Source organism: Exophiala viscosa (assembly GCF_022695815.1).
Source record: "Exophiala viscosa unplaced genomic scaffold EDD37scaffold_4, whole genome shotgun sequence".
NCBI classification, from domain to species: domain Eukaryota; kingdom Fungi; phylum Ascomycota; class Eurotiomycetes; order Chaetothyriales; family Herpotrichiellaceae; genus Exophiala; species Exophiala viscosa.
Window position 1 is genome coordinate 374,937 of NW_026944356.1, and position 14,781 is coordinate 389,717.

The 14,781-nt window shown below is 51.1% G+C and overlaps 6 protein-coding genes across 6 annotated transcripts; 5 read left to right on the forward strand and 1 right to left on the reverse strand.

Annotated features, from left to right (window-relative positions):
• Positions 1-3,726: 3,726 nt before the first annotated feature.
• Positions 3,727-4,298, reverse strand: EDD37DRAFT_357371 (uncharacterized protein). The gene is made up of 2 exons (XM_062811843.1): positions 4,048-4,298; positions 3,727-3,994 (listed from the first exon to the last, which is right to left on the reverse strand). The coding sequence occupies exons 1-2, from the start codon at positions 4,117-4,119 to the stop codon at positions 3,785-3,787; spliced, it is 282 nt and encodes a 93-aa protein (XP_062670626.1). The 5' UTR covers positions 4,120-4,298; the 3' UTR covers positions 3,727-3,784.
• Positions 4,299-6,257: 1,959 nt separating this feature from the next.
• EDD37DRAFT_357411 (uncharacterized protein) lies at positions 6,258-7,770 on the forward strand. Its single transcript, XM_062811844.1, has one exon. The coding sequence runs from the start codon at positions 6,399-6,401 to the stop codon at positions 7,467-7,469; it is 1,071 nt and encodes a 356-aa protein (XP_062670627.1). The 5' UTR covers positions 6,258-6,398; the 3' UTR covers positions 7,470-7,770.
• A 57-nt stretch (positions 7,771-7,827) lies between these two features.
• Positions 7,828-9,028, forward strand: EDD37DRAFT_627877 (Las1-like-domain-containing protein). The gene has a single exon (XM_062816403.1). It carries the CDS (start codon positions 8,014-8,016, stop codon positions 8,827-8,829), a length of 816 nt encoding a protein of 271 aa, XP_062670628.1. The 5' UTR covers positions 7,828-8,013; the 3' UTR covers positions 8,830-9,028.
• Positions 9,029-9,032: 4 nt separating this feature from the next.
• On the forward strand, positions 9,033-11,478 carry EDD37DRAFT_627878 (ubiquitin thiolesterase). The gene has a single exon (XM_062816404.1). It carries the CDS (start codon positions 9,230-9,232, stop codon positions 11,126-11,128), a length of 1,899 nt encoding a protein of 632 aa, XP_062670629.1. The 5' UTR covers positions 9,033-9,229; the 3' UTR covers positions 11,129-11,478.
• Positions 11,479-11,622: 144 nt separating this feature from the next.
• Positions 11,623-13,404, forward strand: EDD37DRAFT_563711 (NAD+ kinase; the record flags this gene model as incomplete). The annotated part of the gene is made up of 4 exons (XM_062813970.1): positions 11,623-11,700; positions 11,732-11,773; positions 11,838-13,072; positions 13,128-13,404. 4 exons carry the CDS (start codon positions 11,623-11,625, stop codon positions 13,402-13,404), a joined length of 1,632 nt encoding a protein of 543 aa, XP_062670630.1.
• Positions 13,405-13,718: 314 nt separating this feature from the next.
• EDD37DRAFT_563353 (NO signaling/Golgi transport ligand-binding domain-containing protein) lies at positions 13,719-14,498 on the forward strand (the record flags this gene model as incomplete). Its single annotated transcript, XM_062813961.1, has 1 exon — positions 13,719-14,498. One exon carries the CDS (start codon positions 13,719-13,721, stop codon positions 14,496-14,498), a length of 780 nt encoding a protein of 259 aa, XP_062670631.1.
• Between the last annotated feature and the right edge of the window lie 283 nt (positions 14,499-14,781).

The following is a 14,781-nucleotide window of genomic DNA, read 5'->3' on the forward strand; positions in this document are numbered from 1 at the left end:
GACGAAATTTGGTTCGCACCACGAGGCAAGCTTTATCCTACGATCCTAATTGTTTATGACGAGGCTGAATTTACGGGAACCGGCCTGGCAGCCCTGAAGGAAGTATAGTAAGTATTCTTGAATCAAGCAACGGTTGGAGACAGACCGCGCCACTCCGGACTGCAGAATGGAACACGTAAAAAGCACGAAGTGATACCTCAAGAGAACGGCAATATCTCGTCGCCAACATTGCACATACCCGGAAGGCGTTCAGTTGGTTGTCGAAGAAGTAGTGGCATCGCAACATTACAAGGCGTGTCGGCAGTGATTTGATCCAGGTGATGCTTTTTCGTGCGTGCATGAATCTGACGTTGAAAGATGTTGGACCTGGAGCAGGAGGAAAAGATCGCCCAATTTGACTTACTTGGCAGCAGCAGAGCCTCAATGCACACTCTCTCTAGGTGAACTTACATTAGCTTGAATTTCCAGTCGAGACAAGCCTGAAGCGGTGCATGACGATCCTCCGTTTGTAGTGTGCTTCAAGAAGTGTTGTCAGATGTCATGTACGAAGCAAGGCCTCAAGCATCTTCCGTAGCGGTGGAAAGAATCGACCAGATTATACCTTGTACAAGTCACTGCAACAAGGAAGATGAACTCGGGTCTAGGTAGGCTAGGCGGTCTCGCGTTTGATAATGCATTCCGGAACAACTTTCTGTGCCTCATTGACACTACCTTCTTGCATGTTCAAGTCATGCAGACGATATCGTTGACATTCGCCACTCGTGGACTCGTGCAATCATGTATCCCGTCCCAGCCGTGTGGGTGTTGATCCCAGACTGGGGCCAAACAAGCGAAGAAGGTGATCGCCGGAGGTTCGACGCCAATAGTTATGGCGCAACTGACGGCCGCCCAAATCGTGTTGCACATGTTCTCTTTGCCTCCTGACATAGTCAATGTGTTGTCAACCCAGTATATTTCGAAAGCAAAATCGACCCTAGGCGACGGTGCATAAGCGTGCAACTGAAGTGAGAAGGCATGGCAGGCAAGCAAAGATGAGAGGGACTAATATGCGCCTAGGCAACCCGTACCATCCGGGACAGTACGTAAGGGTTCACGTCACCATACTTGGTAATGCAGATCAGGTATGCGGTCCCATCCTTCGTGCCTCAAGGCTTAATCACGAATGACCCAAGGAGAAACATCGCAGGGAGTTGGCGAGTATCAGACTGTGACTTGTACTTGGACGTGGTGCATGGTAACCATTCCAGCGAAAAGTTCGCCTGTACACGCAGTCGTAGTCTTCGAACTGGTCCTGCGTACTCACGTGTCCATGGGCGAGAAAGTACTGGGATCGTGAATACCTAGTCCGCATCACTCCCTTCAAGCCTCAAAAAGATTCTTGATGGAATTGAAAGAACAATATCAGAAAGCGAGTCGATCATAGGTTGAACAGATGAGGAAAGAGGTGGAGATCCAAAACAAAAACATCGAGACAAGACCACATGACCAAAAATGGGTGTTAGGTTGAAAGCACCAATCCACAAAATGGCCAGACGTGGATTATTGAGTTGTCTTTGAGGAGTACGCCAACGAAAGACAAGGTTCGGTCACTTGGAAGTCGACGATTCTTGAGAGCAGTACGCAGGTGCTGTAACAGGCAGACCGCAAGGTGATTCCCCGAACAAGGTGATTCCCCGAACAACAAGACTGAGAGCTGATTAGTCCCGCGCTACAGAACATGGACCTCCCAAGAGCCACAGTGATTGTCAAAAGACATACCACGGTCATCATTTGGCGCAAGACGCTTGGAGACATGGATGAGGTTGAGAAGGCTTCAGGCAGTGCTTTTTACGCGAATGCTGTGCCGGTCTTCTACACCAGTCTTCTGACAACCTGCTGTCCTAATAGTCTTGTCACAAGGTGATTTTCAAATTTGACGGCTGAAGCAACCCTTGCCTGGGCCGAATGTGGACCGGGTAAAGTAAATATTAGAGAAGCGGTCAGCCTCTAGCACTAGGCCTGGTTCCACAAGTTCAAGAATTGACCTGAGGGCGAAACCGATCTGCGCGATGCCGTGCGTGTTACCCTTGCCCTGGGGCGGTGGAGCCTGGCACGTACCGTTGCAAAGCTGGGGTCGCCCAAGACTGTGTGACGGCAGCGATGGGTAGAACGAGACCGCGCTGCATTCTTTCATGCCGATATTCGGTGACGTCTCCATGGTACGCTGTCAGCTTTCCAGTCTCATTTGCACCCTATCGAGAACCGAGAGCCTCATTCTTTGAATCTGCTCAACACTGTAACAGCTCCCTTTGAAGTATGTAGTTCGGCGTAGTAGTCAATACAACCTCGTAAATGCCCTCTTCCCCCTGAATAGAACGTGGATAGTGGATCTGGGATCAATCGGAAGCTTCTGTTGGTGTGGATCTCTGATCGGAATGCTCACGCACCCTGGGCCGCGACGTGATTGTGGCGCTAAACAACTAATCGAGCTTCGTATGAGTTTCCGTGTCGCCTCGCTAAGTCGTTGGCCACAGGCGTGAAAGTGACAAGAGTCTCAAATTCGGCGGGGCTAACTTGTTTGGTTGGCCTCAAATAAAACCTCCGTAAACTGTCTGCTGCAGTCCAGGTTAGCGTTCGAGTGTGACCACTAGGTCCAATGTTCCGGCCCGACATGAAATGGAAATCGATGATGCCAGGATCCCACGAGATGCCATAGTGTGCTGAACGGAACAATATTTGACACCAAACCCACTCCAGGCGTGAAGGGGCCCAGCATCATTTTCTATGCCCCTTTGGACCATCGCAGCACAAGGGTACCAGGGTATTATTGCAGCACTTGCCTTGTACCTTATCGCACCGAGTGCAAGTAAGGTCATGGACCACGACAAGATCCTTCGACTTCCCCATTCGGCATTTGACACTGGCTCGTATTATCTCAGGCAACTCTGAGTCTACTCATAGCCGAAAAACTGATGGCCAAGTAGCCTGACCCGCGGATTCTCCTGCTAGGCCTGACAGGTCAATCGGTGTTGATTATGAACCGCCATTCAGGTCGCCCCCGGAGTTCCTCATTTGGTACCATGCCGGACGTTTCAGGCTTTCAGCATTCATGAAAGTGGCGCCGTTCGTCTCTCCACGCCCTTCGCGGCAGGATGTACCTGGTGACCATAGGGAACTGTCATGATGCATGCTCGTTTGCCTAAGGCTTGAGCCAATCTCATCACCAGCCTGATATTCCTGTCGCTCAGATCAAGACGATGTGCCATTGAGTGACTGTACCACTGAACATTCTCTTGACAAAAACAGCAAGGCAACAGCGAGACAGACGAGTACAGAAGGCCGGCAGCAGCAGTCACAAGGCTCGCTTGGTGAATAGGAGAACCTTATTCAAAGCGATCACCAGGCAAATTATCGCAGTATGATCGGGATCGTACAGTAGTTGACCATTTTCGGATATGGTGGTGCAACTTGGCAGCTGTAGCTTCCGAGCGCCTCGTACTGTCCACAGTAGACGGAGAGTTGAATTTGCAGGTACCTATCGAGTCCCCTTACTAGTCATGCGCCTCGAGGTACCCTGTCCAGAGCAGCACGCTATTGGGTGTTTTGACGTGAAAGAAGTACGGGACCCACGAAGGTCAAGTGGGCAGGAGTCAAACGGGTTCAAAGTTCAAACTTCAGATGAAGCATGAGCGTGATGGAGAGACGGAAGCGGTGGAGATACCGATAGGTTATGCTGCGATGGAACGGCCACATCTCGGGCTGCTGCCCGGCCAAGGGGTCTCGTTGTATTGGCTCTTTTCGTGCATTACGGTCGTTTCGTATACTTGTTAGGCGTACCTCGTAGTTGCATACTCGTAACTGTAGTCAATGTTCCTTCATCTCCATTGAGGCTGCGGGCTCTTGTGAAAAAGTGTGGTGTAGGAGACATGGAAATGCAGCGAACAAGATGCCACACAGGGTACTTGGGCCATTGTGTTAGGCCTTTTACAAGTGACGGCAGTACGAGTAGTCGAATCTCGAGTCTCGAAAGTCAGTTTTGAACTCGCTTAAGTTGGAAGTGTGAGGTACGCAGAGCAGAAAACAAAACACACCCAGCGGGCACATCGCAAGCAACTCGCCCAAAATCCCACCGAAAGTCATTTGCTAGGTAAAGAATGGCTGGTTAGGCAAGATCCATTGGCCTGGAAAAGCACCGAAGAAAAGAGGAGGGTGTCCATCCAGGGAACCTAACCGCCCGTTGGAAACCCGCTGTAGGCAGTCGTGGCAGGTCAAGCAAGGGTCCGTACTCGTTGTAGTAACCATCCACAGTGCATCTATACTTCCGTACGAGGTAACTTAGTTAAACGATTAGTACAGGGTTTAGCTGCAGGATTCCGTCGACCCTTTTTGCTTTTTGTGGCTTTTTTCTCACTTTTTGCTTTCTTTTCCCTCTTTTGCATCGGACACGACGGACAGCAGTCACAGCACTGCCACACCAACGCACACAGTGTTACGCCTCTCTCCTCGCCAAGTTGCCACCATGCAGTGTGCCATCGTCGGCCATGGCACCCTCAATCTCCGTTGATCCATGCCTCCATGACCCATCTTCTGTACTCGTACACCCCCTGTCGTGTCATGGCATTCTTATCATTCCCACACATCCGTTCCGGTGGGTTTTTTCTTCCATTCAGGACCCCACCCAAATCTACAACTCGTACCTGTGTGACTGTGTCTGTGTCCCCTGGTCCCAGACTCACGCACAGCGATCGACCGCACTGCTTCTCTTCGGCGTTGTCAATCCTGGTCATCTGCGTGAACATCTGCCAAACATGGGATAGACATGACCATCGGTGCGTGCCACTCCACATGGCAGCCATCACCATTCCCTGGGAGAAACAGACCTTTGGTCCTTGATTTGACCTTCAACCTTCCCTTTCTGATACGATCGTCTTCACACCCCTACCAGGCTACCACTGCCCTTCCTTTCGCTTCTCCGTTGGAGTGGGTTTGTCTGTCGATGCGATTTGCCTACTCGCCATTTCGAGCACAGCTGGCCCGGGTCTACTCACATAATCTCACCATTGCCCTGATCCACCAGATGGCGGTTAACTTTTCAGGCAGGGTATAGTGACCGTCAAACCTACCACGGTAGGTCTACATTTGTGGTGTGGTTCTTGCTAGCTGCATTTTCAGTGTCGGAGGGACCCCTGGACAACTCTTCATCATCCGTCTACATGATTATTGTTTTACGAGGCCTCGGAACGATCAGACGCGCTGCGACCTTTCGTACTTCCGCGATTGCCATTTTTACCCATTACCACTTCATCCTTCGCTTATGTTCACGTCTTATGCAACGGCTTGCGTGGCGACTCATCCTCACCTATGCAGTTCTTTGGCCAACCAACCCATAGAGATAGCCATACGGGATGCCTCGTCAACGCTAGACACCGCGTCATCCCGTTTTCTTTTCTTGCTCGCCTCCACGTCTGCCAATTCTAGGTTTTCCGCCTCGCCGATGTCAGAGTATCCTTGGTTGAGCCACTTTTTATGGGACACTCGAGTCACCATGCGCCCCGGCTTGCACGCCTTTTGGGTCTTCTCTTTGGGCCGTTCCCCAGCCTAAAACACTAGCTTTCTGACAACTTTCGCTTTTCTGACTGGGTTTTTGACATCCATGCACTATTCTTTATAGCCTTAGTTCCAGGCTGCACTCAATCATCAGACCAGAGCATCCTTGCCGACCCGCTGTACAGAGTACGAAGGTGCCACCCATCCGTTACCGCTTGAGTCCACGGATCTCCTGGCCGCCCGATCGGTCTTGACCTTGGCTTCTTTGAGACTTGCCGCTGACATTCCTTGCTCAAACTTCGAACCCCTTCACCACTATCGACCAGGTCGGCCGTGGGCTCCACGGAATTTACGCGCTTTTTAGGTGCTTATGGCTGGCATCTGCCATATCATTTCACCCTCGCATCGATGTTGCCCCATGTTTCCACATTCTACACTACCTTTCCGTACACATGCTGCCGCCCGGTTCTGACGCATCTCGCCTGGTCGCTTGCACATCATTCCAAACTCACGCAGCGACCAAAACACTTCAGACGTGCGTATCATCCTCCTTCTGCTTGTCCTAACTAGTAAGTTGCCCATGTCGGTCATGCTGTTTGACTTTGCATTTGACCCCGGTTTGAGTCGTTGTCCACATCGCACCTGATTCACGGTTAGTCCATCTCACAACTATGTGCTCAACACTAAAAGTCTGATCACACTGTGTCTCGCCGCAATTTGAGGTTCCATTCTAATCTCATGTTGTCTCCCTTTTCTTGTTTGGCATCCACAATCCATAGTTCACCGTTTGCCCTGGGCTTGATGCTGGAGATATGAATTCCGGGTCTCGCCCAACACCTTCTCTTCCTTGACCTCATCTATACCTTAACACAATGGAACACTCACAAGCCTGGAATTATCCTTCTGGGGAGCCGATCTACAATCCTTCATCCTCGATGAGTATATCGTCATATTTTGCTCGACCCAACAAAGTCATCAAACCCAGCAGTCGCAACACCAGTCCACGGAATTTGGGAAGGAGGAAGACCACCACATCTGCCACCATCTCTTCACAAACTCGATCTGTTGTTGACCAACTACGCTCACACAACCAGCAACAACCAGTCCTTGGAAGTCACCGTTCAAGACCTGTCAGCTGGCACCCTGTTTCACTCGACCCCCTTCAATTTTCTCAAGACCTTCTGGCGGGCACGTCGGATTTGTCTAGTTGGAACTTTTCTACGGCTCAAGTTAATGGCCTCGTCACACCTATATCATATCCGGTGACTGAGCCACAGATCCAAGAGCTCATTACGCCGCTTGACGAATATCCTTGGGCTAACACGGCCTACAACTACGATGAACAAAACGACAATAAGCAATATTGGCTGCCTCAAGGACAGCTGAAGTTCAATTCCTACTCTCTGCCGGCGCATTATCAGTCCAATGGCATGCCATTCTCGCATACAAACCAGCAGCCGATGGATCCAAACATAAGAACAGCACCGTCATCACCAGATCAACTGCCTCTTCAGAGCGTCGGGCCAGACACACTGTTTCTGAACGTTGGCGCTCTTGCATCGAGGAAAGATGAAGTCGAGCTGGTGGGTATGGGGCTGTACGACTCGCCTGCTGAAGTTCAATCATCTTCCGTGCTTTTCGGTGGCATCTCGGAACCTCAGCGAAAGACGTTGAAGCTCGAAGAGTCGTTCGTGCCGGCGGAAGTGAACGACGAAAGTGAAGATGAAGAGGATGCTGTGCACGAGCAGGATATCGAGGGAGATCCTTTGGAAGAAAGTTCCATGATGAATGAGACCAACTCGCAGTCACAATCCATCTCCAACCACCTAAATTTTGGGTACCAGTCAGAGGTAAACCCGCTTGCATACGAGTACCTGGCGACCTTGGGCCAACTCAACAGCACTTATTATCCAGCAGGACACCATGGCTATGGCTGGATCTGAATTACGAAATTTGATGACCATGTCTAAACAATTGTACTCATTTCAGCGGTCGTGATAGCGGTCTTTATTCAGCAATATACCCAACGTTCACGGTCACCAGGTCCGATGACGTGCTAGCGAAAACAGCTACCTATATTAGCCTTCTAGGTCAATGATGTATCATTCTTCAAGTCTTTCACTACTGAGGTTTCGGCCCGTTCTAGACCCCAGAATACGAAGACGAGAAATGTCCTTGATTAAGAACCAATGAGAATCATCGGAATAGCGGCTAAGCTAACCCCGATAGAGAAAGGCTTTCAAGATCTATCCTGTCCAATAAGAACTCACAAAGAATCCTTTCACTAAATTCCTCTCAATCTTTATAAAACTCAGCAGCTAGCCACATCTATCAGCCGCAATATTGCTTAGTCGTTGCTGTCGCCCCTTCGAAACTGGCAGTCGTCACTGGAAAGTGGTCGACTGCTGGGGGCTGCTCCTGACTGTGGTCCAGCTCCAACCTTCGCTACTGTCAGACCTCCTGTTGGCGTTCGGATAGCCTCCGGTGATGGTTCTGCAATTTCCACCATGGAGACATGACTCCGAACTGGCCATGATTCGCGACTGGTTCTTCCCGGACCATGCGAAACACGACGTGTTCTCAGCCCCTATACAAGATATGAGACAGCGAGCCATCGACAAGGTCAACCTTTGGCTCTTCAAGGCGGGTCAGCTACCTGCCGCAATTGTAGCCACCGCCGGTCTGACTGAGGCTCTCTTGCATGATGACCAGGAAAGACCGGCAAGGGGCATCTCAGACTCGGCCATGCAAAGTATCTACGCCATGGCGTTTGCAAGGTTTGTCAACGGCTTTGTTGATCGCGATGTCGCCCGTTCGCACGCAGCCGAGATGGCCCTCAAAGAGGATGGATCCGAGGTCGAAGAGGAGGTGCTGCCATCAAAGGGCGAAAATTCGATGTATGCTCATGCAGTTACTATCGGCTTGCCACAAAAATTCGTCGATCTACGACACCAGGTCGCGCACGGGAATATGCCAAACGTGTATTATATGAGGCAGATGACTCTGCAAGCGTTGGCATGGCTGTGGGAAAGATGGTGGGTTAAGAGCGTCACTGGCGATCCGAGCAAGGCATTGAGAGAGGTTGAAGAGCGGAGACGCATTTCGAGAGAAGCAGCTGAACGTGAGGTGACGACTCACTCGAACCTTTATGGCTATGGTCCTAAATCTATGGACGGCCTATGCAGAGAGGCGCTGCAAGAGGAAACATCAGAGGCTGTCTCAAGGAGTGACCAGGAGGGTCGTCCTCAAAGACCTGGAACCGCGCAAAAGCGAAAAGCTAGAGTACTTGAGGAAGCCTTCTAGATCGGATACCCAAATGCACTAATTCTTCGTTCCTGCTAAAACCTCGCATCGTGCATGCAGCGAGTCATTGATGCTCCATTGTTATGTGATACAGCAATTGCAGAAGTACAACACTCTCGGCCATGGATTCCGCGGCAGGCTTGGAGTGACGCCGCCAAGGCTGATGCCACCCCTACGAATCTTTTTCTTGGAGATGCAACTCGCCTCACCAGTCACCACACCTGGGTCAGCAGCAGTCGCCATTCAACTTCTCTTTGTCACCACATCAGCCTGGCCTCTAGCACTTTCCACGACTGTCACCCTCCGTTAGACCTTCCCCTTCACCACTCTTCATCTTGGCATCACATCCTACTAGACCATATGCCAGAATACCTCGTCAAGCGTACGGATCGCCTTCGAGATGAACAACCCCCAGACTAGGGCAACCGAGAGCCCGTTCTTCGAAAGCCAATTTCGAACTACATCCTATCCTACAGAAACCAAGGTCATCTCAGCCCTAGCTCTTCTTGTCCTCGGCTACTATGCCATCACCTTCCTCGATGCTTGGCCGTCGACCACGAAGCGATCCAGCTACGAATTGTTCCTCTATCTGTTCCCGTCGCCTCTTCTCTACGCCATGCAGTATGTCTTGATACGCATCGGACGCCTCACCCGTGACGAAGCCAGGTTCAGTCGAGCCGACTTTGGAAACATCTTTGCAAAACAGGAGGCTATGCAGAAGATCTTTGGACAGCCGCAGATGCCGCTTGTGCTACGGAAGGTTAGGAGCCTTTCTGGCGTCGGCAACTACATTTCCTTGAGCAATGAGATCGGCCCTCCTGGTCTGGGCAATTGGGACAACTCTTGTTATCAAAACAGTGTCCTTCAAGGGCTGGCTTCGATGCCCGCGTTCTTAGAATACATCAAGCATAGCCTGGAGTTGTGCGACAGGTACAGCGTCTCTGCGGAGACCCATCGAGCCTTACTCAATTTCCTTGAGCAGCTCGCCGACTCAAGTTGTCAAAAGACAACTCTTTGGACGCCGGGCGTGCTCAAATCCATGGATAGTTGGCAGCAGCAGGACGCTCAAGAGTACTTCTCGAGGATCATGGATGCTGCCGAAAAAGAGGCAAAAGCATATACCAAGCGATTGAAACGTCCCTCGAAAGCCGGTCTGGAGTGTCTCAAACATGCAAGAGCAGACATCGATCACAACGATGAGGGCGGTCCTACTAAGCACCTTGGAGTTCCGAACGCAGCTCGAGTCGACAGGGAAACGGACACAACGCCAATTCAATTCGAGCTACCCAATCCCATCGACGGTATGACAGCTCAAGCTCTGGAGTGTACAACTTGCGGGTTCACGGAAGGAATGTCATTGACGCAGTTCAATTGCCTGACTTTGAATCTGGGCCTCCGTGGCCCGACAGAGGTGGAGGAGCTATTGGATGAATACACTGCTCCGGAAGAGGTTGAGGGCGTTGAATGTGACTACTGCACGAAAGTGGCCCACGGCGAAGTTGACAAGGAGGATGGTAACAATCCTATTGACCCGGAGTCTCAGCCGCAACCGAAGAAAAAGAGACCCGGTGTGCTTCGAACAAAGGCGAAACAGATTACTATTGGACGTCTTCCGAGGGATCTAGTCCTCCACATCAATCGCAGCATCTTCGATGATTTTGGAAACCAATTAAAGAACACCGCCCCAGTCAAAGTCCCTGCAAGGTTGAATTTCCTGAGTCGGTGGTGTGCGCCATTGGAAGAGGACGGGGCCGCAATCGAAGCCGTGTATGAGCTGAAATGTATTGTCACGCACTATGGTCGACATGACAATGGTCATTATGTTGCCTTGGGAAAGCGCGGAAAAGAGTGGTACTCTTTCAACGACGAATTTGTTACCAATCTTACTGAGGACGAAGTTGTTGCGCGTGGGAATGGGTTCATGCTCTTCTACGAAGCCATGCCATTCCAAACACAACCAGTATCTGACACGAATAAGAACGACATCTCGGCAGGTTTCATCGCCGATATGCCGGATAACGATCCATCGATACAGCAAGCAGGCAACACTGATCCGAAGGGGTCGAATGAAGAACAACCAGAAGTCGAAGCATCCGACTCGGATACTGGCCCTGCATCGTTCACGGACGGATCAGAGGAGTCCCCCTCATGCAACTCCGCAAGCGCTTTCGGTGGATTTTCAAAGACTGAGGCGGACATGCAGACTGGAGTTTCTGTGCCACACATGCGAACGGCCGGCGGATCGACACTTCATGAGCAGCGGCAACAAGCTGCACCTCCTGTGGTTTCGGCACTCTGAGGAAATGTACATTGACTATGAATTATGACTGATGATGAACTCGAAAAGATACCCCTGGCATGCTAGCGTTGGTCGAAGGTAGTAGCATTACTGTCATGTTGGTTATGTCAATCATAATGTTGAAACCAGTGTCGTTCTGTGTGACCTCTCAACTGTCCAGGATGATTTCATTACGTAGATACCCTGTCCACGATTGTTCGTGGTCCATCATCCCAAGTGCCTGTACCTCGATTTGCGTTTTCCAAATGCGATGTGTTACTTAGTAATCATGAGACCCTCGATCTGCGCGCCCAAGATTAGTAAAAGTAAAATGCATATTATTTGGAGATGACGGTTTCCGGCACATTGACTGCGGAGGAGCGTCATTATTGAAGAAACGCAATACATTCATCTTGAGAAGAGCGTCTCTTGCAACCTACACCCTATGATGTGCTACAGCTGACAAGACCACTGCCATACTTCGCCGATCGGACATCCTTTAGCACGGTGTCGCCATGTCCGAGTCGCAGGGTGCCCCTCACTTGAGCAGGAGGATTAGCGAATGCCTGCCAGAACATGTATGTCTTCACAGCGTGAAGCTCGACGTTGATCTAATTTCCATAGGACGGTTCTAGCAGTGAGGATGAATTCAATCGCAAGATCGAAGTAAGGCTCCTCCCCCAACAGCGCAATCCTCCACGTCGGCCAGAACTGACGCTTCCCAATCCAGGTTGTCTTCGACTCAGACACTGCGCGCCGGCGCAAGTCATCTTTTGTCCAGTCCGATCCACTGCTACTCGAACAGCCCATCATCAAAGAGAATGCTGCCCGATTAAAATCCCAATGCCTCGTCCACAAGCTAGTCGAGAAGACATCGTTGGGACAGCAACCCAAAGTCGAATCGAAGCTCGAACAAATCAACGAAGTCGACCCTGGAATGCCATCAGAAGACGGTGCAGAGTCCGCCTCTGGGAAAGAGGAAGCCCGCGCAACAGAGTCCCGCCTCCTCACGAAGAAACAGTTGAGTGACATGGCCGTGAGCGTCCGAGCACTTGCAAAGAAACTAGGCAATCTCAAGGTCAAATTAAAGATTCGGGCGATCTTCCTACTCACCAAGATATACGACAAGACACTCATCGTGAAGACGAGAGAGGTGGCTAAATGGCTTTTGTCGAAAGATCGGTCAGTACCGTACATCGTATATGTGCAGGACACACTCAAAGACAACCCGATGTTCAACGCTAAAGGATTGATTGCCGAGGATCCTGCGTGCGGCGATCGCCTGAAGTACTGGGACGTCGACCTTGCACGGAAGAGACCTCACACCTTTGACTTTGTTATCACACTAGGAGGAGACGGAACCGTTTTGTATGCGAGCTGGCTCTTTCAGAGGGTGGTTCCTCCGGTACTTTCTTTCGCGCTAGGTTCGCTCGGTTTCCTCACCAAGTTCGACTTTACCAATTACGAAGACACCTTGTCACAAGCAATTAATAATGGTGTCACAATAAGTCTGAGACTACGGTTTGAGGGGACTGTGATGCGGTCGCACAAACGGCACGACGACGCAGAGCGTCGGGACATCGTGGAAGAGCTGATCGGGGAGGAGGCCGACGATCGCAACACGCACAAACCGGACAAAACGTTTGAAATCCTCAATGATATCGTGGTCGATCGTGGGCCGAACCCGACGATGTCAACTATTGAGCTCTTTGGCGACGAGGAGCACCTGACCACGGTCCAAGCTGATGGTATTTGCGTCGCCACGCCGACTGGCTCGACAGCATATAACCTCGCCGCAGGAGGGTCGCTATGTCATCCTGAAAACCCAGTGATTTTGGTCACGGCCATTTGCGCGCACACTCTTTCTTTCCGACCCATCATTCTTCCGGATACTATTGTCCTACGACTCGGCGTGCCGTACGACGCAAGGTCAAATTCTTGGGCTAGTTTTGATGGCCGCGAAAGGTAAGCCAGCAAACCTCCTCTGGCTGCGCGTGATGCTTATTGACTTGATGTACAGAATCGAACTATTCCCAGGTGATTACGTTACGATATCGGCATCACGGTATCCGTTTGCAAACGTCTTGCCCCCTGGCCGTCGCAGTGAGGACTGGGTCAATAGCATTTCGAGAACACTGCAGTGGAATTCGAGGCAGAGGCAAAAGGCGTATCAGGACTGGGACGGAGATCACACTGAATCAGCCGACTTGAAGAATAAAAAGAGTGATTCGAAATCGGAAGATTATGATAGATCGGATCAGAGGCGTGGCGGAGAAGGACATCCTGGGTATCACTAGCTTTTGCGAGACATAAAGAACAACATTATGACCCGAGTAGAGATCAACAATGCGAGCATTTACTTGCCGGTCTGGCGAATATCGGCATGGCTATGGTGGCCAACCTACACAAGGCTGAAGTGTCTGGGGACTTAAAGGGGTCATCTTCTCTTCTGCTCGGGGAACCTTCCCTCCCACAAGACTTCACTCGTACATCAACCTCAACCTCCGCATTCTGCTGTAAATGGAATTGCCTTGACGCAGCATGATACGACCCACCGGTCTTAGATAGTCACACTTCTATCCTCGTCATGGCCGTCCCGCCAGGCATGACGATGCCCTCGTATCCTCCTCCGCCCTCCCACACATCCTCCCCATCGAGGCATATCTCCACGTACTCGACGTCCAGCGTGACACTCGCGGGCGGGCAGGGCACATCCACGCCAAACAGCACTGCCACCACAGCGGCTCTACGCTACCCATCCACCCGCAAGACAATCTACGACCGTAACCTGAACCGGTCGCGAAATGCCGAACTCTCGCGCTCCAGTTTCGCCTATTTGTTCATGGAAATGGTGTCCTACGCGCAGCGCCGAGTCAAAGGGATAGCGGACTTTGAAAAGAGATTGAACGAAGAAGGATACCCGCTCGGCCTGAAACTTCTGGATCTGCTACTATACCGCGCCACACCAGCTGGTAGTTCGAGCTCAAGCTCGTCGACAGGGTCAGGTGGGATTTCCGGCGCCGCGAACCGGCCGTTACGTTTACTCCCTCTACTCACGCTGCTCACGACCAAACTTTATCCGCTGTTGTTCTCGAGGCCTGCGGACTCGTTGGAACAATCCACAACAAATCCGGGGGAGTACATGATCATCGACAACACGCCACTCACGAACCAGTATATCTCTGTGCCTAAAGAGATGAATCAGTTGAGCGTTGCGGCTTATATCGCGGGGATCATCGAGGGTGTGTGTGATGGCGCCGGGTTCGAGTGTAAGGCTTCTGCACATAATACGGGGACGGATGTTTGGCCGAATCGCACTGTGTTTTTGATCAAGTTTGAGGACCATGTGCTGGAACGGGAGAAGGAGCTTGAACGGCAGGGTGTTAAGTGAAGAGCCAAAATGATACACCGAAATGATCACAGGAGGGAAGGTTTATTTGCGGCGACAAAGCTGTCTCGAAGGATATGCGACGTGCAAAATCTCCCGAAAGAAAGGATACTGGCTCCCAGTCGAGTACACGACGTACAGAGCACGGCAGAGACTCAGATTCGGCCGTCAAGTAGCACCACCTATCTCAGACCCGTCTATTGATGGCTCTCGCTTCGATAGCAGCAAATCGTGACGGGCGCGTCAGTAGGGATGTCTCCAAATGGCCTTGCACGACATATTTGGG